A 25,740-nucleotide genomic window follows, 5' to 3' on the forward strand; every position below is an offset into this window, starting at 1 on the left:
GGACTGTGACCGAGACAAAAAGCAATTATGTTTTACGATTTTCAGTCTCGGCGGCAGGCATCTGGGCTCATTGTTGCGCCACGTGTGTGATCCCAAGACGGGCCAGTCGGATCACGCCCGGGTCACCACGTTGATAGCCATGGAGCATGTTTACGGCATGTAATTGTCAACTCTTACAGGGGCTCTGTTGCCTCCAGTTGACGGGGTCGCGGACAGTAACCTTTGATTCGCTTCAGTAGTTGTGTTGGCTGCTCCGTAGTGCCGTTGAAAAGCACGAGTTTGTATTAGCTTTCGCGGTTGTTGCTCGCCATACATGGCTCATTGCTTCGTGATTGGTAATCTTCTTGCCGTCTCACAAACTTCGATATAGAGCTTTTGGCGACGAGAGCGGGTTGCTTGCAGCATGTCTCGGTCACGGAGAGTTATGTGCTTGAACCCTCATGATAGATTAGCTAAACTATGCATTTTATCAAGCATCACCATACCGTCCCCATTATCCCTGTCACTATCAGCAGCGACGTTCCAGACTCGATTGATTGTATGCCAGGGCTTTGGTTCATAAGCGTTGTTCTTGTTCCAAGTTCACTCTGCAGCGCAAATATATCGACAGGTTTTGGCAAGTAAGGAAGGGCGGAAATTCTTGAATCTTGCCACTTTACCCATGCTCGGGAAGCAAGAGTTGGCTTGGAGTGCAAGTATTCCTTGCGTTGTGTTTCTCTCTATTGCTACTGTTGTATTCGGGGAGAATAGAACGTAGAAAGGAATGGATAACGGTGATATGATTTGGCGCAGTTTGCCTGGATGGTTTCTTTTCGCCTTGGCCAGCAGCACGACGGGCGCGGTAGAGAGCCTTCGCTTACACTTCTCAAGGCGCAGGCGAAAACGAAAAGGCACTGATCTGTCTTTTCGCTAAGACCATTAGAAGAGTCAGAGATCTTCCGAATTTATATCTGTGGAGGAGGCTTGTGCCTTTGGGCTTGTTTTCTTCAACAGCAGCGGCGGCGATCTTGGGAGTCCTTGCACGAGGCTGTTGAGGAACAGACTTCCCAAGCTCTTATAATTTATAAAGGAATAGTTTCGAATCTCTTATCAACCTTGCAATGATAGCACCATCGGATCGTTATATTGTCTTGGCTCGTGGGAGTCTGGCTGTCCACCTACTGTCGTTGTGGAATAGCTCCAAGTAGTCCGACGTCGCTGAAGTCATTCTTGGTTTGATGCTTCCACCTGTTGTTTTCGTATCTGGATGGAATAATACACTAACGAAACAGGAAGAAGGCAACATGATTCCAGGAGGGTGTTGAGATTGGTTGTGATGCACACGATAGACACTGCCTTCTATCGTCAACTTGGTACGAAACCCTGTCTTCTGAAACCTGAAGTAAAAGGCTAGTTTGTGGAACGCGCAGTGAATTTGTCTTTGAAGTCACTGCACTGCTCGTTCAATACGGATTAGATTCCCCGCGGGAGAGGTGCTGAGCCACGAGACCAGTCAGGATCCGTTTCGGAAGTTGATACTTGGACATGTGGGGTAGTTGAGGCATCAAAGATCATTCTGGTTCAGTTTCTTCAATGCATCGTGATGTCGGGACAACTATATGATGGTGGCATTGGTGGCGTTTACGATGCAACGAGCCAATGAATCCTTTGAGGACCAGGTTTAGCTACCCAACTTGTGAGAGCCACCACTAGACTGGTGATTTTGGTTCTGTAGGCAGTCTCTCGAGAGTCAAGCTCATTTGTTCTTAAAGGGTTCTATGATTCTTTGCGTATTCTGACTCTGAGTTAGGAAATAGGGTCATGTCTAAACAATGCATCAGCCTAGGGATGCTTTTCTCAGCTGATGGCGAAGTTCAAATTGCAATAAAACTTGCCAACATATTGAGGGAAGAAGCCAAAAGCCTGTCTAGTTTGGGCCGGGGTTCTTCATCATCGATGGCGAATGCAACGAGAGGGGTGTATTTAAAGAGGTTCCAAGAATAGTCAAAACTATCTCTATCACGTTCTAACGAGGTCTAGTGAACTCGACTTTGGCCCTTTAGTCTCTCTATCATTGAGACATGAGCTGCCCCTTGCAATACTCTCTCAAAGTCTCATCCCTTGCAATGTATTCTCGGAGTCATCGGCCTTTATACATGTATAGGTTGTTATCATATCTATAGCTTTTCCGTCTAATCTTGCTTGAGACTTCATTTTCATGCCATGATGATGTAGGGAAACGCTTCAAAACGAGCTTGAGGCATCTGCAAATTTGCTCCTTCTTCGGATAGCCTTTCCATATCTGAAGAACAAATAAGGAAACACCATCATTCCCGTTGCCAAGAAGCCTAGCAGGGATGACGCCCACTGAAACCCGAGGCTGACATACATCTGGTTGCCAAACAGGGGAAACGCAGCTGTCAGAGTATTAGCTCTGCTATGTATCGAAGCTGTTGAGTTCGTCAAGGGGTTTACTTACCGGCCGCAGTGCAGCGGACGAAAGAATTGGCAGCGAGCGCACTGGCAGCATACCTGGGATATGCCTCCACCTATTCTCAGCCATTAGCCACTTTCTTTTACACATTGCATTTCCTGCGGTGTGCTACTTACGAGGAAGGTCCAGATTCCAGTGAAAAGCAGAATGTTGCTGCAGTATACCGTCGTATTAGACACCATCGTTCACTAACAAACATGCGACGAAGAACTCACCCGGCCCCGAATAATGCCGTCCCAATAATGGGAACTATCCAGTGCACCCAAGGATACATCGACCAGCCAAACATGAAAATACCCGCAGGCACAAGGACAGAGCCAAACATTGCGGGTGGAAGTCGGAACTCAGGCTCGCTGCAGTCCGCATTTTCACTCTGGCCTTTGTTCTTCAAGATGAGTCGTACCCTGACTCTAGACCACACCGGATCAGTGGCAAGGCCCAGCAGCATACCGACCAGGATACCCAAAAAGCTGAGCCCAATCTGGTACAGGTTGAAGTCGTAGGTTTCCCTGAATACAAGGGGGAAAGCGCCGAAGAAGAGGTAGAGTATGCCAAGGAGCAATGCCGAGAAGAGGCATAGAGACAAACACATTGGCTCAAATACCAGAAGCTGAATGGGTCGCAAGAGTGAGAGTCCGACTGCCCGAAGCACAGATTTGGAATGCGTCTCTGAAGCTGCTCTCCACCGGGCATCCCCGGTTTCTTTACGAAGCTTGCGGGCCTTATTTCTCAAGAGTATGGGATCTATCGCGCAGTGTGTCAGTCGCGCCGCTTTCAAGAGTGGAAAGTGAATCTTACGGTACGTCTCCGGAACAAGAAAGACAATGCCCAACTCTAGCACGAAGGACCAGATTATCAGCACGTAAAAGGTCCAGCGCCATCCAGTGTAGTAGTTGATGAACCCGCCGACCAAAGGTCCCAGGCTGGGTCCGATGAACGGACAAATCGAGAACAAAAGCATAGGCGCCTGCAATTCGTCGTTTGAAAACAAGTCGCGGACCGTACCCGCGGATACAGCTTGGAACGCACTACCTGAGAAGCCGTCCAAGAAGCGCAGAACGACTAGTGTGACGATGTCCTTCGCTGTCGCTTGAGGAATCAAGAAAAGTAGGTGGCAGGTGGACGAGACGAGATAGATTGGCCTTCGCCCGTAGAATTCGCTCAGGGGACTGAACATCATCGGCCCTAACGCAAGGCCGAGGACGAAGGTTGACAATCCTAGAGTCGATACGATTCTAGAGTTGTGAAATTCGGCTTCCAAGTTGGCGTATGTTGACGTGTATATGGAACTCGCACAGGTACTTTATCAATGTCAGCAGTCGCACAGAGTCACGGGGAACAAGCTTCTTATAGATCTTACACGCAAAGACCCATGACCGAAACCACCACAGTGATCAACCATTTTCTCAGCTTGCCGTAACTTCTTGGGCATAATGGGTCGTTATCGCCGTCGTCCCAATCGACCAAAAATTGGCCTTCTTCCGGTGACATATTAGCTTGTATGATTTGGTAAAGTAACGTTTTCGAAACATCTGGTATAGGAATCCTGTCTAGGATCCGCCGAAAGTGTTGTTTGAGCTGGTTAGCACAGCATTGTTTCCATGTTTTGGGGCACAGTATGGCTCAATCGCGAAGTTGTCGGGTTTCGATTTCCTTGAATTAATTTTGACGAGCATTCGCGCAGTTTTCCGTTGCTCCGGGGCATATTTCCGCGCCAGTCACAATATAGAATTACTAAGCTATGTTCAGGTATGTAATCCTTGACGTAGATCGTTGTTCGGATGCGATGGCCGGCAAGAGAGGGCGCTAAAGCGGAGACGGAGACGGAGGTAAGAGCGGGAATGGGAGACGGAGATGGAGCGGACGTCACCCCTGCCAGTTCCAAGACCAGCTTCTTGTAAGTTCGCGCCAAACACCATAAAAGTGCAAATCGCGTGAGTACTTGTTGACTTTGAATGAAGAACACTCTTCTCGGCAACCCAAATCTCATCACCGCTTATTATGGCACCTCTATACAAATTCTTCTTCCATGACAACGAGTCTTTTGCCTATAAAGCTCTTCGAGCTGCCAGCTACGCTCAATGCGGCGGTGCAAAGCTAGCTGAAGCTATTTCCATTTGCTCTCGCATTCCCTCAAAAGACGAAGACAGCTGGCTGAGAGAATGAAAGTCAGCCGGCGACCACGCTGTTGAAACTGCAAAGACGAGCTTGACCAAGAACAACCGACGCGGTGCACAGTCTCCGTTTCTGCACGCTTCGAACTATTACAGAACGGCCGAATTCTACCGAAGAGACAACGTGTCCGAGGACAAATATATCCAATGAGCTCATGAGTTTGAGTACAGAGGTGGTTTACTTGGCTACCGAACTCATGCCGTACCGGACGGAGATAATTAAGATACAGTACGAAGGAACAGCACTGCCGGCAACCATCATGCAACCGGACAAAAGCAAAAACCCGAGACCCACTACTATCATGCTCAACGGTGGCTTCGATTCTACCAGGGAAGAGGTCCTCTGCATGAACGGTCAGGCGGCTCTTGATCAGGGCTTCAATACCATTTTCTTTGATGGGCCGGGATAAGGGGAGGCTTTGAGAGAGCAGCGTCTGTTCTTCAGAAATGACTGGAAGACGGTAATTACCCCAGTGGTCGACTTCGCCCTTGACCAGCCCATAGTCATCAAAGACAAACTCTTCCACATGGGTATGAATCTGTATGGGAGGCTACCTGGTCGGACGTGCCTTATGCTTCGAGCATCGGTGTGCGGCTGCCATCGTCAACGACGGAGTGTACGACTTTGGCAGTGCTTTTCATATCCAAAACCCTGCCCTTGGCAAATTCTTGATCCAGAATGGCTGGGATATCACGATGAATGCACTCATGTACCAGATGATGCGTTGGGACACGGGCTTCAAATGGGTTATTAAGAACGAAATGTGGGCATTTGGTGTTCACTCTCCGGTCGAGGTGAGGCGCTGTGTGAAAGTATACACGCTGGAGGGCTTAGTTGACAACATCAACACACCGTTGCTGGTTTTGGATGCGCTGGAGGACCATTTCTTGAAAGGTCAACTAAAAGCGTTGTTCGACAGGCTGCTATGCGAGAAGGAGTCTGAACAGTTTACGGAGGAAGAGGGGGCGACTGCGCATTGCCATATGGGTTCCCTAACCAGGCTGAACCAGGCGATCTTCGACTATCTACTTCCGCGAGTGCTGATTCGAATAGTATGGTATTACAGGATGTGCATTTTTGCTCTTTGCATCCTATCGAAGAAGAAATAGTCACAAGTTCATGAGCTTTGCTATATAGGCGGGTTGTGGGCATAGACAACAATAGGAACGACGATAACGACGATAATGACGTGGACAACAGGGACAGGGACGACGGAGACGACGGGGATAACAGAGATAATACAAAAAATTAAAGTAAAACCAATTATGAGACCTAGTATAGGTAGTTCCCCGCCTAATTAGAAACATCCGCTTGGATATGGTACCTTAAGTTACTTCCCTTTTAATATGATCACTAGCACAATGGAACGGACTTTGTTTACTGGAGGTTCACTTCTGTCCAGGGCATGTTCGAGATCTCAGACCCATTGCCGGGGGCGGGTGCGCGTCTAAGGACTTTACCTTGATATAATAGACCGAGCTTACTAGGGGGACTGTTCTTGTCACGCATTGTAAAAAGCAATCTTGATCACCATGTTTATTGAATTGAGGAGGCATAGTGACCCCGAGTGGAGGCTACATGTACCTTGTAGTACTAGACAAAGGAAATCCCAGCAATCTCAACCAGCGGCTATGAAAGGTCACCAATGCGACATGATTCTTCCGTCCTCGCCCGAGTTTGCTTCGGAACGCGTGGGTTTCTTTGCGGGAGCCAGCAGGACCAGAAAGTCCTTTAAGCACCACCGGTGTTGGTGATGAAGTCCAACTCAAAGTTGTCTCCACCCTTGGCCAGGACCTGGCTGGGGGCGTGTCCTCCAATAACCTCACCGCCCTCAACGTTGCCGTTGACGTGCCAGCCGGTAGCCAAGTCGAGAATCTCCCAAGCAGCCTGCTGAACTCCGGCGTTCTGGATGCTGTAGGTGACGACGTTGACAGCGCTGACGATGATGCGGATGGTAATGAGACCGAAGGTTCTGGCATAGGACTGAGCCTGGTTGACAAGGGCCTGGGTCTGAATGTGGTCGGTGTGAAGGGCGCGCTTCTGCACATCCTTAGATCCGGTGTAGCTGCGAATGTGATTAGCAGGCGTCATAACCACGCGCACTGGTTCACTTACGTTTCCTTGGAGACGTCACGCTCAGCAGGAGCCATGGTGGCATCGATCTCATCACGCTTGCCAACAGGGGCAGGGTCAACGGGAGGCCAGGTAAGCTTCAGGCAAGCCTCGTCCTCGGGGTGGTTGACAATGCAGTGGCGGCACCACTGGTTGTCGTTGCCCTGGACGCAGTTGCCCCAGCCGCCGCAGTTCTCGTACATGTACTGACAGACAGTCTGGAGGATTCTGTTGTCAACGGCGAGCGCGCAGCAGAGTCCAGCGCGGGCCTCCAAAGGGTTGCTCAGGGCCGGAGAGACGTCGTTGACGGCGGCAGCTTGAGCACCGAGGCTCAACGCCGTGATAGCGACGGAAACGATAGTAGAAATACGAGCAATCATTTTGATAGCTGATTGAGTGAGTGAATGAATGAGTGAGTGAATGTGATTTGTAAGAAAGAATGACTGTGAGATGTCTGGGTTGTTGGATGGTCTGATATCGTTTGAAAAGAGGGCAAGCCATGCATTTTATATCCCATCCAGTGTAAGTGGACTACGGTACAAAGAGCCTCATATTTTCTCAAGTTCCGTCAGCTATGGAACTTACCGAGAACGAGGAGAACCTATTGATCTCCTCCGCTCAGCTCCACCATTCCACGCCTTGCGGTGTAGTCTACTTGCGACTCTACTAACGGCTCGTACAATCTCATGATCCCGCGTATCCCGGCGTCGGTATGTATCGCGGTAAGGGAAAGTCTAAACGGCGTAGAATAGCCTGAACTTACTTACTAGAGCATATTATACTCCACAATTTGAGATGAACAAGCATCCCACAACTACCGCAAGTGGGTCATACTTCTAGAAGCGTTCATCAGCCTCTGCAACATCGGATCATGACTGGTACAGCCTTCGCACTATTGCCTGTACTGTTACTGCTAACTTTTGCCATTGAAAGTGGACAATGAACAAAGCAATAGCCTACCGTGGACTTTTAACAGGAGTATCATGCCTGTTCTACATCATTTGTCTTGGCAAAGACGGTGTCCAATTTCCATGCGGCGTGTCCGGGCCTGGAACTACAAACAAGCACCAGGAAGAGGCCCAGGCGCCACCGTATTGCTGCGGCTCGAACAGTACCGCAAACCTTGATCAAATCAACGTAGGGCAGACAAATCTTAACGGAAAACTGGAAATCTGATAAATTCCGTCTGAAGACAGATTGACAACAACTTAAGCTTTTGCCAATGATTACAAAAGGCCGATCCACAGGGTCTTAAGCTTTCGCCGATGATTACACAAGGCAGATAAAGCCTAATAAATCACAAATGATACCATGGAGACCCGTGATTACGGGCTTCTCCGACTACAGTTTCACTTTTCTACTGGGAATAACATTCACGCCATCTCCACTTTGACCGGCAACTTCATGGACCCCAACGGCGAAGACAGGTAGGATAGAGAAAAAAAGAAAGGGGCTCGCAAGCTTTGCGGTTTAGACTCATACTTTGAGTTCGGATGACACGAATAGACTAATCCGTTCTCAACTTAGTCGTCGCCGAATACAGTGCGGTCGAGTGGTATCCGCTACAATCAGCTCTCGGCCAGACTGCGTTATACTTTCTGTTTGGCATAATGACAGAAATTGGGAGGCAGAATTAAGAGAAAGTTGTGACAAATGAAGTTTTCCGAATAGTAAGTCCCCGGTTGCTTCGTCGTCGACCAGAGCACTGAGACAGAACCCGTGTATCAACCCATCACTGGCAACATATTTTCAGCTATAAAGACTGCTATCTTCCGCACAGAAATGAGGAATACCTTCTTCTGCGTCACACAACAAGAACATTACTTCCACACTCATTAGCTTCTAAAAGTCTCTCGTTCCACTTCACAACTTACACCACTTGTCACTCTCTCCTCCTATCTTTCCCAACAACATTCAAAATGCGTAAGTATTGCCTCAAGATCTTCTTTCTTGGCCAACTCAAGCACTTCAATCTAATCAGTCTCCAGAGTACTACCTTGCCATCGCTCTTCTTGCCGCGAACATCGCCGCTGCCGCCCGCGGAAGGCCCATTCGCGTTGCCTTTGAGGGCAACGTCATCTTTGGGGATAAGACTCTGGACAGCCAGCGTCAGCAGGTTCACGACGCTCTCGAGTCTGCCTGCAAGGGTATCGGAGCTCAGGGCGCCGACCCCCTGACTGGTGGATTCGACGGCGAAGGATACCACTTCAAGTACATCTGCAGCTGTGCTCACGGCGACACTGGCTTGCCTTACGTCGTCCGCCCTGACAACTGGTGGTCTGCCCAGGCCACCAACGCCGGCAGCTGCTAAGGGATCAGTGTGTTTGGGTTTCAATCATGTATCACTTCGCCTTTTGAGAGGAACGATTCTCCATAGCTAGTGCCTTTCAAATTCCACATAGACACGCTGGTTTCACTCTATGGCACCCAATTTTTGCTTCAGCACTCTGTATGTGATTCACTGGTCTGACTATTTGCTTACTTGTAGTTAATATGGCCAAGCTACGAGTGAGATTGATCATGAAGTCAACCCAGTCGTCTTGCACGTATTGAGCAGGTGTTACATAGAATACTGTATTGTCAATTGCTAGGAAACGCTCCCCTCTGGATTTAGACGCATTCCCTTATCATCCACCAATAACTGACGACTACTCTAGCTTTTCTAATTGACTTTCGAATCTGGCCACGCCCTTTGGGGCGATAGCTTGTCGAATCACTTCGAAGATGTAGCCTGCCTGAACTACTTCTCCACTCGACTGGGCCAGTCTCTTTGCTGTCAGCAGAGTCTTGGCCATTCTTGCTTCTCGAGACTCAACACTCGCAAGAATGTCCGCAAATTTTCAAAAGATCGTGTGGCAGTTGACCTGTAATCTCAAAATTCCGCTGGCTCATGCGCATCAATCTTCTACTTGCTCGGGCTAACGGTTCGTCCCAGAATTGATACAAAATCGATGTGAGCAATCCAGCACTGTTATTTCAACCCTGCAATCCGGAGAAGTTATGATTGATTGATACCGAAGGCTATGAAGAACGGTTCAAATGTCAGTCATTACGTCGAGGAAAGTCGCTATTCATTCTGGGCGACTTCTACGCAGCCTCGAGCCGCACAGCCTCGAGCCTCCGACTTAGCTCTCTTCCCAACCAAGGCACCAAGGGTAATGCTGTATAATTGGTTCACTCATCTGGAGTCATTCCTGTTTATTGGCCATGGCTTACATGTGCAGTCTGACTCACTGTATATTGAGACGAACGGAGTGAAAGAATGGAAAGCAACCATCTTACACCCATACTGGGCAGTTTTTGATAATACGCTTTACCTCCCGGTACTGATTCTGGATAGAGACATGATTCTTTCTATGGGCAATTATAACTGGCATCTCTCTTCGCCTGCATGATCTACCACATTTCGAAAAGCTCCAAGCTTAAACTCTTCGCAAAGACGATGAAAGAGAATCAACAATTATCAAGACGTACGAGACAGTTACTTCATCAAATGGAGTCACATCGTGTGAGCATAACCCTACACAAGTTTCCATGTTCTCGTCCCTTTCTTTGACATGATGTACTAGTTTGACGCTCAAGATTCCATCCATTCTCGGGTCCTCTCCCAAATTGTTGTCCAGTCTTGATAGGTGGAGTTTTCTGGAATGTCATTGTCCATGCTCTTCAAGTCATACCATCTGTTTTTTTCCATCCAACTATAAACCTGTTTGTAATCGGTGCATTGATGTGGAGCATGCAGTCCTGAAGGCCCACGATGACGGGGATGAGGGTTGGGATTATTGAGCTGTTCTTCATCCCAACCCTCGAGTGTCGTATCTGCCTTGCACAGCAGGCTCCAGCGAAGGTAATCTGTACAGTGATTGATATGAAAAAAGGTAGACCAGTGATCGCCGCGTCGAAGGCCCGCTTGGATTTCGTAAAAGTAGCGTTGCATAACCCACTAAAGCATTCTCAGCATTGTGCCGCATGAAATACACCGACTAACCAGGGGCAGAAATACCAGACAATGTAGCTGATGAGTTATCGCGAGCTCATAACGGTAGCCGCCATCTGCAGGAGGCTCTTTGCCTTCAAAATCGTCCATCGGTGGTGGGATGCCTGCATATTGCCCGGGGTCGACGACTTTTACCATGCCTCGCCCTGGAGGGTAAAGAGCTTCCCAATTTTTGTACCATTGCATCCATTCGGCTTCCGTCCATGGAACTTTCCAAATTCCGTATTCCGACGTGGTGTTGTAAAATTCCTGGGTTTTGGTGCGGACTATGGTTCATCGCTCGGTTTGTCAGTGATGCAGAGCATATGGTAGTGAGAAAGTCTGGTTGTTTTTCTCTTACACTCTGGAACGGGGGAATTGGCTTGGTTGCTGCATGAATGATCCGGTGCTCCCTTCGATTCGCCAAAGCAGTAGGATCCTTTCCACAAAAAGACAGATTGGAGAATCATGAGAAAGACAAGCAACACAATGATAACCTCGAGTCGGCCGGTCTGACTTGAGAATTTGCACAACCTGGGCTTGAGTGCGGCAGCTGGAGTATCTTGGGGTGACAGAAGCAACGGCATCTCCGATGAACTTCGGCCATGCGCCGGCATCCCATCGCTGAGGTCGTCTTTCATTTGCATCGATGGCCTCGGCGCCGCTGAAGAAAGAGCTCGTTAGTGTTCATAACGAGGAAAATGAAATGGCTTGACACTCAACGTAGGAAAATGTAGGGACAGCGCAACGAATTTCCTGTGGCTGTTCTATCAGTATTATTCATTTATCCGCAAGTTGCATAGTTACGAGATACGATCAAGCATATGCAGATTAATTTATTTTGTTTTCTACGTCCAATGTTACAACGACGATGGGGACACTGCGGAGTTCCGAGGCGGTCGGGTGGTTCCCTGCTGGAAACACGGACTCTTGAACTTTCCGATCGGTCTGCTCCAGATGGAGATTCAGATACGGCTGGGCCTTTCACTTATGTGTACCTGGGATGAAATTCGTCATCCTGTCATTTTGTAAAAGTGCCCATCATCTCTTCATAGACCCAGAATCCTTTCTCAATCACTTTTCTGTGTGCAGCTTGCGACATTTTCGAAACGATGGAAAAGCGTAAGAATTGTGATTACACCCCACTCACGTCAGATGCTGGATCTCTCGAGGAAAATGCTGGCTTGCTCGGCGGCCGTTCGCCTATAGAGTTACAATCGAATTTTCGCCGTTTGACCAAGGAGTTTCTGCGCCGAGGAGTACTTGCACTGACGCTTTTGTCTTTTTTGTTGGTTGGAGTCGCGGCCTTCTTTGTTGGGCGAGCCTCCATAAGTCTGGAGGACTGTGGAAAGCGCCTTTCTCCCTGGTGTAAGTCTAATGTCTCCCAATTTGTGTGCTTCAACTGCATATGATGATATTCAAGGCAATTTTTGCTAAACAGTCCGCTAGCGCCTGGCTTGGAAGCCGTCAACTACTACCAGACAATGTTTCCATCCGACTTCAGAGCGCCGTCGCCCTATCGTGGTCCTCCGAGCAGAGAGCTAGACGACGCTTGGGATCTGATTTCCGACCAGGACTTATACTTGATGCGAATGGACCGAGAAGACCTTCGTCGGATTAACAAGTCTGAAGTTATGGACAAAGCCTGGGGTTACAGTTACGACCAGGACCCAAACGGTGTCAAATACATATTCGAGGTTTTTCATCAACTTCATTGTTTGGTAAGAAATATAATCCGTCCTATTCATTCTGATCTTAACTCTCGATTGACATCGCACGATAAACATAGAACATCTTTCGAAAGTATACCTGGCCTGATCATTACGAACTCGCCCCTCCTGGTCACGAGGATGATCCTGCCTGGAGGCATGTTTACTATCGGGAGCACATAGGTGAGCCTTAAGAAACCACAACTTGCCATTCAGTCTTCCTCAGAAGCTCACGTCGGGTTAGATCACTGCATAGAATCTTTCAGGTTGTCCATCATGTGCAGGGCGGATGTGACGCCTTTGACGGGCAACATCAGGCCTGGCAATGATCATGTTATTCCGGATCCGAATGACCCAAGCACACTGCCGGAGCCTGACTTCATGACGCAGCACACGTGTCGAGACTTTGAGAAGATTCGTCAGTTTGCGTCGGAAAGGAGAGTTCCAAGATTTGATCAACCACCCGGCAGCATTTAGTCTTATTTCTGACCATGCGGGGCTGTGATTCACCTATAGATATTGTAGCTCCTGTCGTAGAAGACTCCTCGCCTTTCATGGAAGCCGCAAATATCTACATCAAACATAGTGTGTCATATCAATAAAACTCGCTTCTATACCCAACATATGATGAAGTCCAAGAGTCTCATCAACTCCCACTTATGATGGATGTGGATGAGGATTCCATATCTTGTTCAAGACTGTTCTTGCACACAAAAGTTTGACAGTTTACAAGATTTGCGTATTGAATGCTTGACTTTGTAAAATGAAACCCCGCAGGAGATACCCGCAAAACGAGGACTGATAATTGTGGAACTGAGATGCTGCCAAGTTGCAAGTCGTGTGCTTAAACAACGGGTCTGAGAGCAAATTGGGGGTAGACTGGACGGGACAAACCCGCAAAACCGAAAGCGAGCTTAAGTAACTTTATTTCCTTGGAGGACCGCTTCCCCTTCCTATGTTTCCGTCTTATCGGCCTTTCACTACCTAGCGTAATGGCAGATGTTTCGCTGCTGGCGGAATTCATCCTCCGACTAAGGATGACTGTGAATCGCCCGATTCCATCACTCCTCAGAGAGCACTCCCACAAGATAAGTAATTTGCAATGGGAAGCAAGGTATACCCATTCAGAATGCAACAGTGACTGGAATTTCCGTCACTAAATACAGACTTAACTCACCCAGCTTACGCCTCGCCTACCTCCTCGCCTGTTTACGCTGTTTCAAGTAAGACTGACGCCGCGTAAATCGATCAAGCTTGTATCAACACGCTCCAAACACGAAGCACGTTAGTATTTCAAAGACTGGCGTGGCAAATTGAATAGGTAAAGGCTATCAATTCTTGTCTAAGGTGGCTAGAATTTACCACTTTTTTGTCCGCGAGTGCTTCCAAGTACTTCACTACTGATGCATAATGAACTGTATTCCGCACGCGGCTCACTCGGTTTCGACCTTCGCCGAGTCGGACTCGTTTGCGTCACCGTCGAGCGCCTGATAAGTGTATCCCAGAAGCCGCTTAGCCTTGTCCTTAGTCGCGGCATCCTTCTCAGTGTCCTCGCCATCAAGCGCCTGGTAGGTATACCCTAAAAGACGCTTGACGTTCTCTTTGGTTGCTGCATCCGTCTGAGAGTCTTCTTCATCAAGAGCCTGGTAGGTGTACCCCAACAGGCGCTTAGCCTTTTCTTTGGTTGCTTCATCAGTCTGGGTATCTTCCCCATCCAGAGCTTGATAAGTGTATCCTAGAAGCCGTTTGATCTTGTCGTTGGCCGCGGCACTTTTCTCAGTAGCGTCGCCATCCAGGGCTTGATAGGTGTATCCTAGAAGCCTCTTGGTCTTCGCAGCTTCTGCAACTCCCAAGTCACTGTGCTGGACTATCACCCGTCATATGGTCAGCCGAAGGGGATTCTCAGAGAATGCCTCGTGACAACTAGGAGTAAAAGAACTGACCCGGAATTGAGAAGACTGGAATGGCCAACAACAGGCCAAGGCAAAGGGCTTTAGGGCTAAGGGGTGCCATTTCGGACGAGAACAAAACTTCAAGTGACTGGAATGGTGGATGATTTTGGAGGCTTAGGGGAAAGAAAACGGAAGAAATGAGAGAGCCTTTTAAGTCCACAGGTAGCTTCACAAACGAGCATCGCGGGAATTTTTGGAAATGCCGATCAAAGTCACATTCAAGAAGCCATACATCACAGATTCACGACCATACCATGGTGACTGATGATAATGGCAACTCCAACTCTTTGCAGATGGCTAGTGTCAATCTCCGCAGCGTCGGTCTCGGTTTCGGAGGTCACGGGCATTGTTTATGACCGGTAAGTAACTCAAATTGACAACTCAACGTGGTGTTAGCAACTCAAGAGGAAGGTATGATAAATGCAGAGATGCGGACTTTCTTGGCACAGGTGACCGAAGTATCCGTACAGACAAGGTTTATTGCATAAGGCATACGGCATCAAAATCACATCTCGCCCGGATAGAAGGATGAGCACCAAATAGCTTGGCTCGCAGGTTCGATTCGAAGCCTTTTTCTCTGTGTCTTTCGGATCACGAATGAGAGCCACATACCATTATCTAACTGTATTTGTTTTCAACATCAGCGGCAATGGTGTTGTCGAAGTTGCGACAGTTTCGCGATCGATTGCAGATCGCTGGATCGTGGTATGACCCGGTGCCACAACAGGAGCAAGAAGGCGACAACGAAGAGGCCAAATCGCTTCAGCCCACGAGGTCAGAGTCCAAAGATGAACTTTATTCACGTTGTGCGGTGCGTCTAGTACTGTGAGCATCTGACTGACTAAGTGTAGACGAAACACCCGGTGGAGCACGCGCGGCACGCTGCTTGAGAAGGTCTACATCAAGTATTTCTTGACGCTGGCCTGCCTGTCTCTTTTCATCGCACTGAGTTGTTGGATGGCATTCGAGCTTTTTGGTCGTTCTGAAACTCGTTGTGTAATGCCATCTGTCCGCCGAGAGTGGAGGACTCTCAGCGCTGCCGAGAAGAAATCTTACATCTCGGCAGTGAATTGTCTTATGGACTTACCATCTATCTTTGACAGCCAAACATCGCATTTTGACGACTTCACATACGCCCACATTACGGCAGGTGGTTCCTCGCACTACGCGGCTGCCTTCTTACCATGGCATAGAATGTTCGTGTATACCTACGAGCAAACGCTGCGCCAGAAGTGTCAATACGATGGTGTGCAACCTTACTGGAATTGGGTGTTGGACTCAAGAGACCTAAGCCAGTCTCCTGTATGGGATTCTGAACTCGGCTTTGGACTAAATGGTAGCTCTGAGGGAGATCACTGCGTTGAAAAGGGACCATTTGCAGGTAGAAGCTATGCCTGGAGACACCTTCCTGAAAAGGGCATTGCCGAAATGGAGCCGCACTGCCTATCTCGGTGGTTCAGAGATCTCTATTCTGTGGAAGATGCCGAGGACGAGGTTTTATATCTCAAGATCTACGATCGTATCTCCCCTGAGTATGTGAATGAGACCTTGAACGCAGCCGATTACAGCTCTTTCTTCAAAAGGTTCGAGGCTGGCGCCCACAACGCTATCCCAATGTTCATCAGGGGCGAATGGCTCAACTTCACAGCGACCAATGGTACGTCTGTTTCTTGTAATCAATGTCTCATTGATAAAGTCCTCGATAATCGTCGTCGTTATCTAACATGATTTTGATAGACCCGGTATTCTTTTTGCACCACGCACAGGTTGACCGACTATGGTGGTTGTGGCAGAACAACGATCCCAAGGGCCGCTTGAAAGAGTATTTCGGACCTTCGGAAAATTTTCTTGGGGAGCATCATGAGAACATGGAATCTCATTCCAAAGATGTCCTTCCAATGGGTGGTCTCGTCAGCGATGGGAAAGTCGAAGACTACCTGAGCACGTCAGGTGGTCAACTGTGTTACGCGTATGACTAGCATAGGGCGCACGCAGTCTTATGTGTATGTATACCTTGAGAGAGTACCTCAGAACAGAAATATAACGTTTCTACCGTAAGGTCAGGGCATTCAGGCGGTGTGATAGTGAGGTTCTATGGAAATGGTGCTTGATAAACTTTGGCTTTCTTCCTTGTATTAGATCCCGACCGATTTACAAAACGTCCGTTAATGAGCATCTTCACGTCCTCTCACTGGTCCACACAGGTAGATAGACCTAGCAATAATCACAATCCATATGAGTTTTGCTCTGCGGGCGGATATTCGTGGCTATCCGGGCATGTAGTGTGTGTTCATGAACGTTAGTAGGGATAACAACGACGTGGATAGTAACGATAATGATGGTAGAGACGACATGAACGATAGTGATGATAGTGATCAAAGTTATTAGTGAAAATCTAACTATTAGACTTAATATGGCAGTTATCCGCCCGGACAGTAAGACTCATCCATGTGAACTGGTCCATATACACGTTTATACCCACTATTACTTGTTCACGAGCCTATATCCACAACGATCAAATCCGCGCATTGTTCCCCAGCCAGTTTATGGCATTGCCAATGTTGTTCACTGCTCCGACTATGTTGAAAATATTCAAATACCGGTAAATTCTCTGACGGATTCCATATACAACTTCCTCGATTCTGTGCAGGACTCTTTGGTACCAATCATGGATGTCGTATCTAGATGGCAGGATGCTCTTCGCATTCTTGACAGCCCGGTCGATTTCCTTAATCAACCTGTCGATCGTCTTCATAGCCTCAATGGTGTCGTGTGCAATCTTCCGGATTGCTCGAAGCCTTCGCATGATATCCGGCGTCTCGGGAACACGTAAAATGACTGATGGGAAGTAGCTGCGAGCAAGGTGCGCGCCGGAAGCACCAAGACAAGCTGCGACGACAACCACTAGGAAAGAATCGTAGAAAGTCTGACGGAAGTGTTCTCGAATATCCTGGCGCTCAGGAGTCATTGTTCTGCAGTGGAAGTAAACCTCGGAAATAACTCAGAGCCCCAGTTCCAACATTGGCAAGGCTAGCACCTGCCCAAAAAGCTGGCTGCGCGGACTATACTCTCGGCCGAAATTCATCAAAAGAATAAGGGCCATGTAGCACACAGCTATCGGAATGACGTAGTGAAGATACTGGCCAGAATGAACTCTGGCGTTGGCCACGTTCAAGTTCTCGACATTGTACCTTTCTCTAGGAATATCGACTTGAACAGAACGTCTTGGACCCCTCGAGCTCCCTGTGTTAGTGTTAGATGGGTTGAGACGGATTCGTGACTCCAATCTGTCCGGCAATTCCACCGCTTTTGGGTTCAAGCGCATTCTTTTCTCGATATCCTGTCGCACGCTTGCGAATGAAACGATATAACCGACACCGAGTGAACGTGCGACGACGATGCCAAGAAGTCTATGAGTGTGGTCGACAACCCAAGAACCAGAGTCACCTGCCTTGAGATCTGAGAACCTAAATATGACGGTATATAGATTTCCATACCTTGTTGATCGAATTCAAGTGTTCAAACCTCACGTTCGGTCCCGTCGGGCGAAATCATCTGAGAAGAGTTTGGGCACATCCAACAACTCCTGAAGTCGCCCATTCCCGAGATGACCCAAACCTTTCTGGGATTCCCTAGATTATTCTTTAATAGGCCACTGGGCTCATTGCAGAAGTCTTCTATGAAGGGACTTTCCCGAGGTGGTCCCATACGGCCCCTCTCAGGTATTTTGTTGGGGAGAAGATGCTCAAGATCCACAGGGACCAGCTGCCAATCTTCTCCGGCTTGCATTCGTTCCTCGTTGACTCGAAACATGACGTAGTCTCCATCTATGGTCATGTCATGACTCGAATCTCGACCGAGTTCCTCGCGTTCTTCGCCATCGTCGTCCAAAACGTGGGAATCACCCGCTTGTGTGTCAGAATCATCTACCTCGTCGTCAGAGTTACTGAGCAGCGCCTCGTCTAGGTAGTTCCAACCGCGCTCGAAAGCCTCGTCGTCAAACACTAGTACCGCGTCACTGTGCTTCTCAGTCATCCTGTTGTTGTCATTCTCAAGCATCTGATCGCTGTCTTCAGGCATGCGGCTGGTGGTGAGGGCGAAGAACTGGTCCTTTATCTTCAAAAGACCTCCAACTGTCGACGTCCGGGGACTCAAGTTCGAGCTTCTGATGACGGTCAATCTACCACACAGAGTTGTGTCTCTGATCTCCTTAAGGGCGCACGTCGCCACTGCCGCTGGGAATATAGCCCCTGTCTCCGGAGCATAGCAGAGTTTGAAAGGGACATAATGCTTGTTCTCTGGCCGCATCCCGAACGCATGGAACTCTCGTCTACTTTTCTTCGTTCGCAGCCCGACTATGAGGATGCGGACTTCTCCGTTCATATTCAGACCCTCCAAGGCTGCCCTAGATTGTATGTAGGCCATTCTCACCGTGATATGGGGTAATTTGCCCGAACGACTGGTCAGGATGTCATGCTGATGTTTTCGGATTAGCTTTGTGAAGGTGTCGCGAGGTTGCTTTTCTTCATCGCTGAAGAAACAGTCCAGGTTCACGTTCACCAAATCGGGTGTCCAGAGAATGTCTACTGGCGGCTGCCTGCCAGCTCTCGGAGCCTCGACATTGATAACTCTTTGTCTTGTTCGACTTGTCTCAAATGGACCAAGCCCACTGTGAACAAGATGTCAGCTCGCCACCCCAGCGACTCTCGTTGATAATTCATACCTAGGATGTCCTTGGTCCGGGAGACTGTTGCTAGGTTCAGAGACCTGTTCCGAGGCTGCGACTGCAAGATTGGTGTCGGTATTGCTGCTGCTCTCATTTACCATCTGTGGAACATCCTCATGTCTGCGAGTATCGTCGGAGGCCGTAGACGTCGCCACGTCCCCTCCCAAGCCACCGCTTTGCAAAGGAGTGTCGCCCGGGGCCTCTCCGTCAGGCAGTTCATCGCCATTAGGGACATGCTCATAACCAAAGGCCACCTTTTTCACGGCCATGATTATGAAACAAGTAATAAACAAATTCATGACGCTGATAACGAAGTAAATCATATGAGCAACGAGAAGAAGCTCTTGAGCTTCGAGCATTAGCGACCGAGTCTTCGTCTTGTCGTTCATCAGGGCCCATACCAAATCCGATGGGTTGCTATTCACCTTATCATCATTCAGATGGCTCAACTTTCTTGTTACTATTAGAAGAATTTTGTAGGATTAAAGGGGCTATGTCATGAAACGTCTCGTCATAGACGCATGACGAAATTTGCATCTTGACTGTGGTGATGTTGGGCGCTGGTTGGCAAAATGATCGTGGGTATGCTATGTAAGGGAGGTTCAGCTGCCAAGTCTTCGGACTGGGTGGCACATGCTGACGCGTCAGACCAGCTCCTATTGAAGTGCGTTGGAATGATTTGTCGCCTGCAAGTGTATTCAGCCCCCCATCACCGAGGGGAGCCTTGCGGGCGTGGTGGCTGGGAAGAGCCTTACGGTGTCGGGCTGCCGTTTCAAAGTTCAAGATCTTTTCTCCCTGCTGTATTGACAGAAGAAATTCTCCATTGCTCACTTGTTATGCATGTTACATCTTCGTCTTTCCAACGCTCGGGATCGGGACAGAGTAGCACCTCGTGCGACAATCACCTCCACGCAAACGGTGATCAAGACATCAACGATGCCATCATGAACGAAAAGGTTTCGACACAGTGGTCAGAGGAAGAGCGAGTAGCCTTCAATATACTAAAGGCTCAGCCGACTTCTCGAAGAGAGGAAGTAATCCGCCAGCATCACGATATAACGACATTGGAGGCTCTTGATTCGGCTGTGTACAAGAAGCTCAGGATAGGATGCGAACTCCCCGAAGAGGTCGAAAGCTGCATCCCATTTCAATGGCGTAACCAAGAAACGCTTGCGGGATTTGTCGAGCGCGTTTATGAGCCGTCGCCCGAGTCCGGTTCTGTTCAACCTATCGACATCAACAACGTCCGAGCCAAGGTATTGAGGAAGCGTGCAAGCATCAAGATTCGGCCTACCGATATCCTGTCGGGCCATCTGTACCTTCACATCGGAAAAAGGTTCAAAATACTGTACCCATTTTCAGATCGGGGCTTTCTTGAGGAAAGTCTCAGCGGCCTCTGTATCTCGAACCAGGCTCCTACGCATTCCACGACTGAAGCTTTGGGCCGGTGAGTTTGCAAACGAGCGTAAACAATCATTAACTGACACAAGTAGCGGCTGCCTACCACCACTACTCATGATGGAGACATTGGCAACCTTGAACTTGTTGTTTCCGTCAGTGAACGATCCCAGGTCTCACAGGTTTTCGAAACGCTGGGTTCATCGTCATGCGCCAGAAGAACACAGAAAGAGCCTCCTCGAACCTTCCCGGCAATGGTCTACACTGGGATACGATGACCCTCCGAAACGACTCCGTGAGCTATATCAGCGGCACCCGTATTAGGCCCCGCAGCTCTCTCAGCTGTAGAGGAGGTCAGAGATCCGACGCCTGTGAACTGGTGGGGAACGCATGTCAAACGCAACCTGTCCGAGGCAAACATGTACAAATGTGCCGTCGCTGCCCTCATAGTAGCCGCCATATCTGGAACATTAGCAACAGTACTTGCGGCTGTCCAGGTCTAGATCTCTTATCGCGACTGGGAGAAGGATGGAAAGCCCCGGTGCTGAATGAGGAAAAGCCTGGTTTATCAATACGTGGGGGGGGGGGGGGGGGGGGGGGGGGGAAGNGGGGGGGGGGGGGGGGGGGGGGGGGGGGGGGGGGTTGACGACATGACGAACACAAGGGACGGCAGTTGAGAGCATTGACAACATTCAATTCATCATAGACCCAACCCAAAGGCCGGCCCATTTTAAGTGCATAACATGACCATCTATCTACATTTCCAACACTAAAACCAAAAGAATATTAAAAAGCAAGTCTTCTTCTCGCAGGTTCGCTGTGCTGTGCTGTGCTGCGCTATGGTGCTGCGTCATCAAAAAAGACAATAGAAAAGTCTCCCTTGAAAAACGTGTTTGCTGGGACGTCTGTTCCTCGTAAAAGCCATCCTTCATATCTCTTACAGTAGTTATTGATCTCTTTTGTGTTCATTCACATGTACCACTTTCCCTTCGTCATTCTCGTCGTTGCCCGTGAGAGTATGGATTCAGAGCTCATCGTGCTCGGCTGTCTCAGTCTCCTGTTCCTGCTCAACCACCTGCTCGGCCTCCTCAGAAGCAGGCTCTTCCTCAACAACCGCCTCGTCAACAAGCTCATCCGCGGGGGCGACAGTCTCGGCAGCCTGCTCCTCTTCGGTCTCAGTAGGCTGGGCAGACATCTCATCCTCGACGACAGTCTCCTCGGCAGCAACGCCCTCAACAGGCTCTTCCTCATCCTCAACCCGCCCCTCCTCTTGCTCTTCGGTCTCAGCCTCAGGCGCAACACTGGCCGTGGGCTCCGACTGGATGACCTCCGTCTCGGTGACGAACGCCTTGACGGTCTCGGTGACGGTCTCCATGATGCGGACCACCTCTCTGGTGGTGATGGTCTGGTGAACGGCGACGTGCGACTGGCTTTCAGACTCGTCAAGCGGGGAAGGAGTAGGTTCAGGCGAGGGTGTCGGTTCCTCAGCACCGTCCTCAACCTCCTGCTCAGACTCCTCGACATCCTCGATCACAGACGGAGAGGGCTCGTCAGAGGACGCGGAAGAGGTCTCAGAAGCCTCCTCATCGACAGTCGCAGTGGGCTCAGAAACGGGCATATCCTGGCTTGGCTCAGCTGCGTCGGCCTCCTCATCAACCTCAGGAACCGCCTGGCTTGCCTCAACAACAATCTCAACAGGCGTCTCCGCAGAAACAATCGACTCAGTAACGGACTCAACCACAGACTGAACCGTCTCCATGACAGCCGGCTCAACAGCAGCCTTCGACCCCTCATCCATACGGACCTCGGGCCTAATCTGCTCGACGAACTTGCCATCCCACTCCTTGACCTCCCGCGGCGCCGGCTTGACCACCATAAACAGCATCAACAAGCCCATAACCACAATGGCGAGGTTCTTCTTGTCCTGCATGAACACACGCGAAGCCTCGAGGAGCAGCTCACCGAAGCCGGCGTTCTGGAAGGTGCGTGGCTGTCCCTGCTGCTGGTCGAAGCCGTGGCTGGACGGAGGCGGCGGCGACTGCTGGTGGTGGTGTTCCTGCTCTTGGTGGTAGTGCTCATGGGGCTGTTCGCGGGACTGTTGAGGCGGCGGCGTCTGGGTGTAGTCCTTCTGGTTATACTCCTCAGCTTGCGGCTCTGGCTCTGGAACGGGCTCGTGCTCTGGCTCGGCGGACGGAGGAGCGCTGTCTCCGTAGATCTCACGCATGCGAGCCTCGTCACGGAGACGGCGCTCTTCACTCTCATGGTGGCGGTGTATCGGCTCAGGGGAAGGCGATCGGTGCTCCTCCATGGCCGGGGCAGGCGAAGACGCAGGGATGTGTGACTCGTCCTCGTAGTTGGGCTCAATCATGTTAGACTCCCCAATAATGGAGGGCTCCTGGGGCGGCTCCTCCAGTGCGGGCATGCTGCGGTCGAGGTGATGGTCGTCCATGTCGTGCTCAAAAGCAGACATGTCGTCGTGGTCATTCTCGGTCGACTCGATGATCGTAGGGTTCTCGTGCTTGACCATCTGCTGCGACTGGGCGATAACCAGACGCTCGAGCTCGTCGAGGACGCCAGACGTCACGATGGGCTCGATCTCGACATCGACGCGCTCCATCTCCTTCCAGCAGGCGGCCCACGCGCCGGTCCTCATAAGGCCGTTGCTGGCGTACACCTTGATGCGAAAGATCTTGCCGGGTCCGAGGGACTCGTAGCGGATGTCGTGGCGACAGGTAGGGCACCAGTGCGTCTTGGCCAGAGCGTTCCGCCTCCGGATCTCCTCGTCGTACTCCTCTTCGTCGCTGTCGATCTCCTCAGTCATGGTTGACTCGTTGGAGGGGCCGATGTAGTGGCCGCATTCAAGGACGCGTGCCCTGCGGCGCAGAGGGAGATCGAGGGCCTCGAGCAGTCTCTCCTCGAGGATTTCATAGTCATCCTGGGGATGGGATAGGAGGATACCGCGCTCGCAGACGGTCTCCGCGACGCGGTCGTGGAGGTGGTGCCAGGCCTCACGCAAGTTCTTGGCTTCTGCGGTAAGGTTGTCGGACGGTGTGTTTTCGAGAATCTCGGCCCATTGCCAGCGCAGCGGGAGAAGAGTCACATGCAGCAAGACAAGGGGAGCAGGCTCCTTCTTGATCTTGAGTCGTGTCGGTGTAGTGCGGCCCTTGGGAGAATACTGCGCAGACACTGTCGGACTGCCGAGCCGAGAAATAGTCGGCAGCTGGCCACGCTTCGCCGAGCGGGGGGATCCGACGATGGAAGGGGCTGGTGAAGAGTACTGCATGGCCTTCACATCAGAAGGCGTGCGGAAGGGCATCCTCTGAGACCCGCGGATGGTGGGCACGAACTCCTCGCGGTCGTAGTGCGAGATGTCAGACATGGAGATATCGGACATGGCCGAAGACCGCTTCGACGAGCGCCACTCCATGTCCTTGTGGTGGTGATCCATGTGACCACCGTCGAACGAACCCATAGAGCTGCGGGCGCTGCGATCGCTGAACACATCAGAGTCACCACCGTGCTGGGAAGAGCTGTCGCCGCCGTCCTCGACGTGCATGGGCGAAGGCCGGACGTCGCTGTCGCGTCGGCTGTGTCTTCCTCGGCGACTCTGGCGTGACTCGCGACGGCTTTCACGGGGGCTGTCGTGATAGCTGGCTTGAGACCGGGAAGCCCAAGAATCACGGTGAGTGACGTCTGACCTCCTGTCGTATGATTCGCCGCGGGTGGTGTCAGATCTTGTATCGTAATGGATCTCAGTACCGTTATTTGTTGAGCCCATGGAGTCGCGGGGAGAGTGTGACCGGTTGCGAATGGTCTCCATGGTCTGGGCCTCGAGTCTTTCGAGAACCTCCTTGGCAGCGGCTTGAATAAGAGCTTCAGTCTGGCCAGAAGCTCGGCGCATAGACGACGAAGAGCGGCTTGCTTCACGTACTGCAGCGGGCTCCGCGTTGTCGTCTTCGACCTCTTCGACAACAACAGCCGGCGTGGATTCAGCCGCCGCTGCCGCCAATTCCTCTTCCACTTTCTTTGCCAGCTCGTCGGACGTGATCTCAGGCTCAGGGGTAGCAGCCTTCTCAGCTTCGGCTGCTGGTGCCGGCTCAGCTTCGGGTTCTTGTTGGGCAGGCTGCTCCTCTTCGACTTGAGGCTCAGGCGTGGGCCCAGACTCCTCCGATTGGGCCTCCTGCGAAGCCGCTAGCTCCGCGGCAACCTCTTCCGCGAGATCTTCCTCCGATTTGGCGTCTGGTTGCTCGGACTCGTCTTGCGCAGTAGCCTCGACGCTCTCCTCGGTCTCAGGCTTGTCGTCTTCGGTTGCCGTATCTTCGCTGGAGGCTGGAGTCTCTTCAGCAGCAGGCTCTGTTGCCGGTTCTGCCTCTGCGGTCTCTGTCTTCGACTCCTCGACGGGAGCTTCTGACGGCGTCTCCGTAGCAGCCTCAGTAGCCGCCTCCTCCTTCTCTTCAGCCTCCTTCGTAGCCTCAGGAGCTGGTGTATCCTCCTTCGCCTCGGTATCTTCCTTCTTGACCTCGTCAGCCTTCTTCTCCTCCTCGAACTTGGTGGGGACCTCGTCGTCGGCGGCCATCGGATCGTCGCTCAAGCAAGACGGATCAACATGGATCTCAAACTCCAAATCTTCGGGTTTTGGCCCGGGTCGTGGCATCTAACTGCTATGCTAGATGCTGCACGACACACGAGGAGTGAGAAATGCGGAAAGATTAAAAGCGGGTTTTCTGCGTTCCCTCAAGGGTTGCCGGGAAGAACGCAGTCGTGGGGTGTGCGTGTCTCTTGTTTTGTGCGAGTGTGAAGAGCGGTCAAGAGTCTTGTCTGTTTATGTCGGCTCGGGACGGGCAGCGTGGGGTCGAGGGAGCAACCGGTGTCCTGTCTCAACAATTGGAGAGGATCTTCAGGGTTTTTTTTTCGTAAATCGTTTGTAGCCAACGCTGAGGAATATCACAAAATGCCAGAGAAGAGAAACAGAACAAGGAGCTTGCCTGTCTCTGGGCAATGGTATGCGTATGTGGAGGTAGTGTATATGCGAGTGAGTGATATGAGTCTGGTGCGTGGTGCGTGTGGTGTGTGTGTGTCCTTTGTTGACTTAATCCTTCGGGGGTTGCATATATGTGCTGCGCTGTCCCGCGGTGGTTGGTCAAGCTCTTCTCTCGCCTCTGCCAGGTGGGCTAACTGCACAAGAAACGGTTGGATTGGAGTTCCTGCAGCGTTGGCAG

At 50.5% G+C, this 25,740-nt stretch overlaps 11 protein-coding genes across 11 annotated transcripts; 5 read left to right on the forward strand and 6 right to left on the reverse strand.

Annotated features, from left to right (window-relative positions):
- Window positions 1-2,223: 2,223 nt before the first annotated feature.
- GCG54_00010812 (Efflux pump atB) lies at window positions 2,224-3,964 on the reverse strand (the record flags this gene model as incomplete). Its single annotated transcript, XM_045410727.1, has 6 exons — window positions 2,224-2,396; window positions 2,459-2,528; window positions 2,590-2,626; window positions 2,689-3,217; window positions 3,272-3,774; window positions 3,834-3,964. 6 exons carry the CDS (start codon window positions 3,962-3,964, stop codon window positions 2,224-2,226), a joined length of 1,443 nt encoding a protein of 480 aa, XP_045260292.1.
- A 1,226-nt stretch (window positions 3,965-5,190) lies between these two features.
- GCG54_00010813 (uncharacterized protein) lies at window positions 5,191-5,757 on the forward strand (the record flags this gene model as incomplete). Its single annotated transcript, XM_045410728.1, has 1 exon — window positions 5,191-5,757. One exon carries the CDS (start codon window positions 5,191-5,193, stop codon window positions 5,755-5,757), a length of 567 nt encoding a protein of 188 aa, XP_045260293.1.
- A 622-nt stretch (window positions 5,758-6,379) lies between these two features.
- Window positions 6,380-7,140, reverse strand: GCG54_00010814 (uncharacterized protein; the record flags this gene model as incomplete). The annotated part of the gene is made up of 2 exons (XM_045410729.1): window positions 6,380-6,713; window positions 6,764-7,140. The coding sequence occupies 2 exons, from the start codon at window positions 7,138-7,140 to the stop codon at window positions 6,380-6,382; spliced, it is 711 nt and encodes a 236-aa protein (XP_045260294.1).
- Window positions 7,141-8,679: 1,539 nt separating this feature from the next.
- On the forward strand, window positions 8,680-9,071 carry GCG54_00010815 (uncharacterized protein; the record flags this gene model as incomplete). Its single annotated transcript, XM_045410730.1, has 2 exons — window positions 8,680-8,683; window positions 8,749-9,071. The coding sequence occupies 2 exons, from the start codon at window positions 8,680-8,682 to the stop codon at window positions 9,069-9,071; spliced, it is 327 nt and encodes a 108-aa protein (XP_045260295.1).
- Window positions 9,072-11,848: 2,777 nt separating this feature from the next.
- On the forward strand, window positions 11,849-12,922 carry GCG54_00010816 (uncharacterized protein; the record flags this gene model as incomplete). The annotated part of the gene is made up of 4 exons (XM_045410731.1): window positions 11,849-12,104; window positions 12,186-12,457; window positions 12,526-12,628; window positions 12,690-12,922. The coding sequence occupies 4 exons, from the start codon at window positions 11,849-11,851 to the stop codon at window positions 12,920-12,922; spliced, it is 864 nt and encodes a 287-aa protein (XP_045260296.1).
- Window positions 12,923-13,878: 956 nt separating this feature from the next.
- On the reverse strand, window positions 13,879-14,458 carry GCG54_00010817 (uncharacterized protein; the record flags this gene model as incomplete). The annotated part of the gene is made up of 2 exons (XM_045410732.1): window positions 13,879-14,312; window positions 14,389-14,458. 2 exons carry the CDS (start codon window positions 14,456-14,458, stop codon window positions 13,879-13,881), a joined length of 504 nt encoding a protein of 167 aa, XP_045260297.1.
- Window positions 14,459-15,185: 727 nt separating this feature from the next.
- On the forward strand, window positions 15,186-16,376 carry GCG54_00010818 (Tyrosinase ustQ; the record flags this gene model as incomplete). Its single annotated transcript, XM_045410733.1, has 3 exons — window positions 15,186-15,208; window positions 15,249-16,054; window positions 16,135-16,376. 3 exons carry the CDS (start codon window positions 15,186-15,188, stop codon window positions 16,374-16,376), a joined length of 1,071 nt encoding a protein of 356 aa, XP_045260298.1.
- Window positions 16,377-16,912: 536 nt separating this feature from the next.
- Window positions 16,913-17,365, reverse strand: GCG54_00010819 (uncharacterized protein; the record flags this gene model as incomplete). Its single annotated transcript, XM_045410734.1, has 1 exon — window positions 16,913-17,365. One exon carries the CDS (start codon window positions 17,363-17,365, stop codon window positions 16,913-16,915), a length of 453 nt encoding a protein of 150 aa, XP_045260299.1.
- A 33-nt stretch (window positions 17,366-17,398) lies between these two features.
- Window positions 17,399-19,512, reverse strand: GCG54_00010820 (uncharacterized protein; the record flags this gene model as incomplete). The annotated part of the gene is made up of 3 exons (XM_045410735.1): window positions 17,399-17,856; window positions 17,928-19,066; window positions 19,121-19,512. The coding sequence occupies 3 exons, from the start codon at window positions 19,510-19,512 to the stop codon at window positions 17,399-17,401; spliced, it is 1,989 nt and encodes a 662-aa protein (XP_045260300.1).
- Window positions 19,513-20,067: 555 nt separating this feature from the next.
- Window positions 20,068-21,024, forward strand: GCG54_00010821 (uncharacterized protein; the record flags this gene model as incomplete). Its single annotated transcript, XM_045410736.1, has 3 exons — window positions 20,068-20,570; window positions 20,617-20,816; window positions 20,870-21,024. 3 exons carry the CDS (start codon window positions 20,068-20,070, stop codon window positions 21,022-21,024), a joined length of 858 nt encoding a protein of 285 aa, XP_045260301.1.
- Window positions 21,025-21,545: 521 nt separating this feature from the next.
- On the reverse strand, window positions 21,546-25,097 carry GCG54_00010822 (uncharacterized protein; the record flags this gene model as incomplete). Its single annotated transcript, XM_045410737.1, has 1 exon — window positions 21,546-25,097. The coding sequence occupies one exon, from the start codon at window positions 25,095-25,097 to the stop codon at window positions 21,546-21,548; it is 3,552 nt and encodes a 1,183-aa protein (XP_045260302.1).
- Between the last annotated feature and the right edge of the window lie 643 nt (window positions 25,098-25,740).

This window comes from Colletotrichum gloeosporioides (assembly GCF_011800055.1).
Source record: "Colletotrichum gloeosporioides strain Lc1 chromosome Unknown consensus_69, whole genome shotgun sequence".
Classification (NCBI taxonomy): Eukaryota; Fungi; Ascomycota; class Sordariomycetes; order Glomerellales; family Glomerellaceae; genus Colletotrichum; species Colletotrichum gloeosporioides.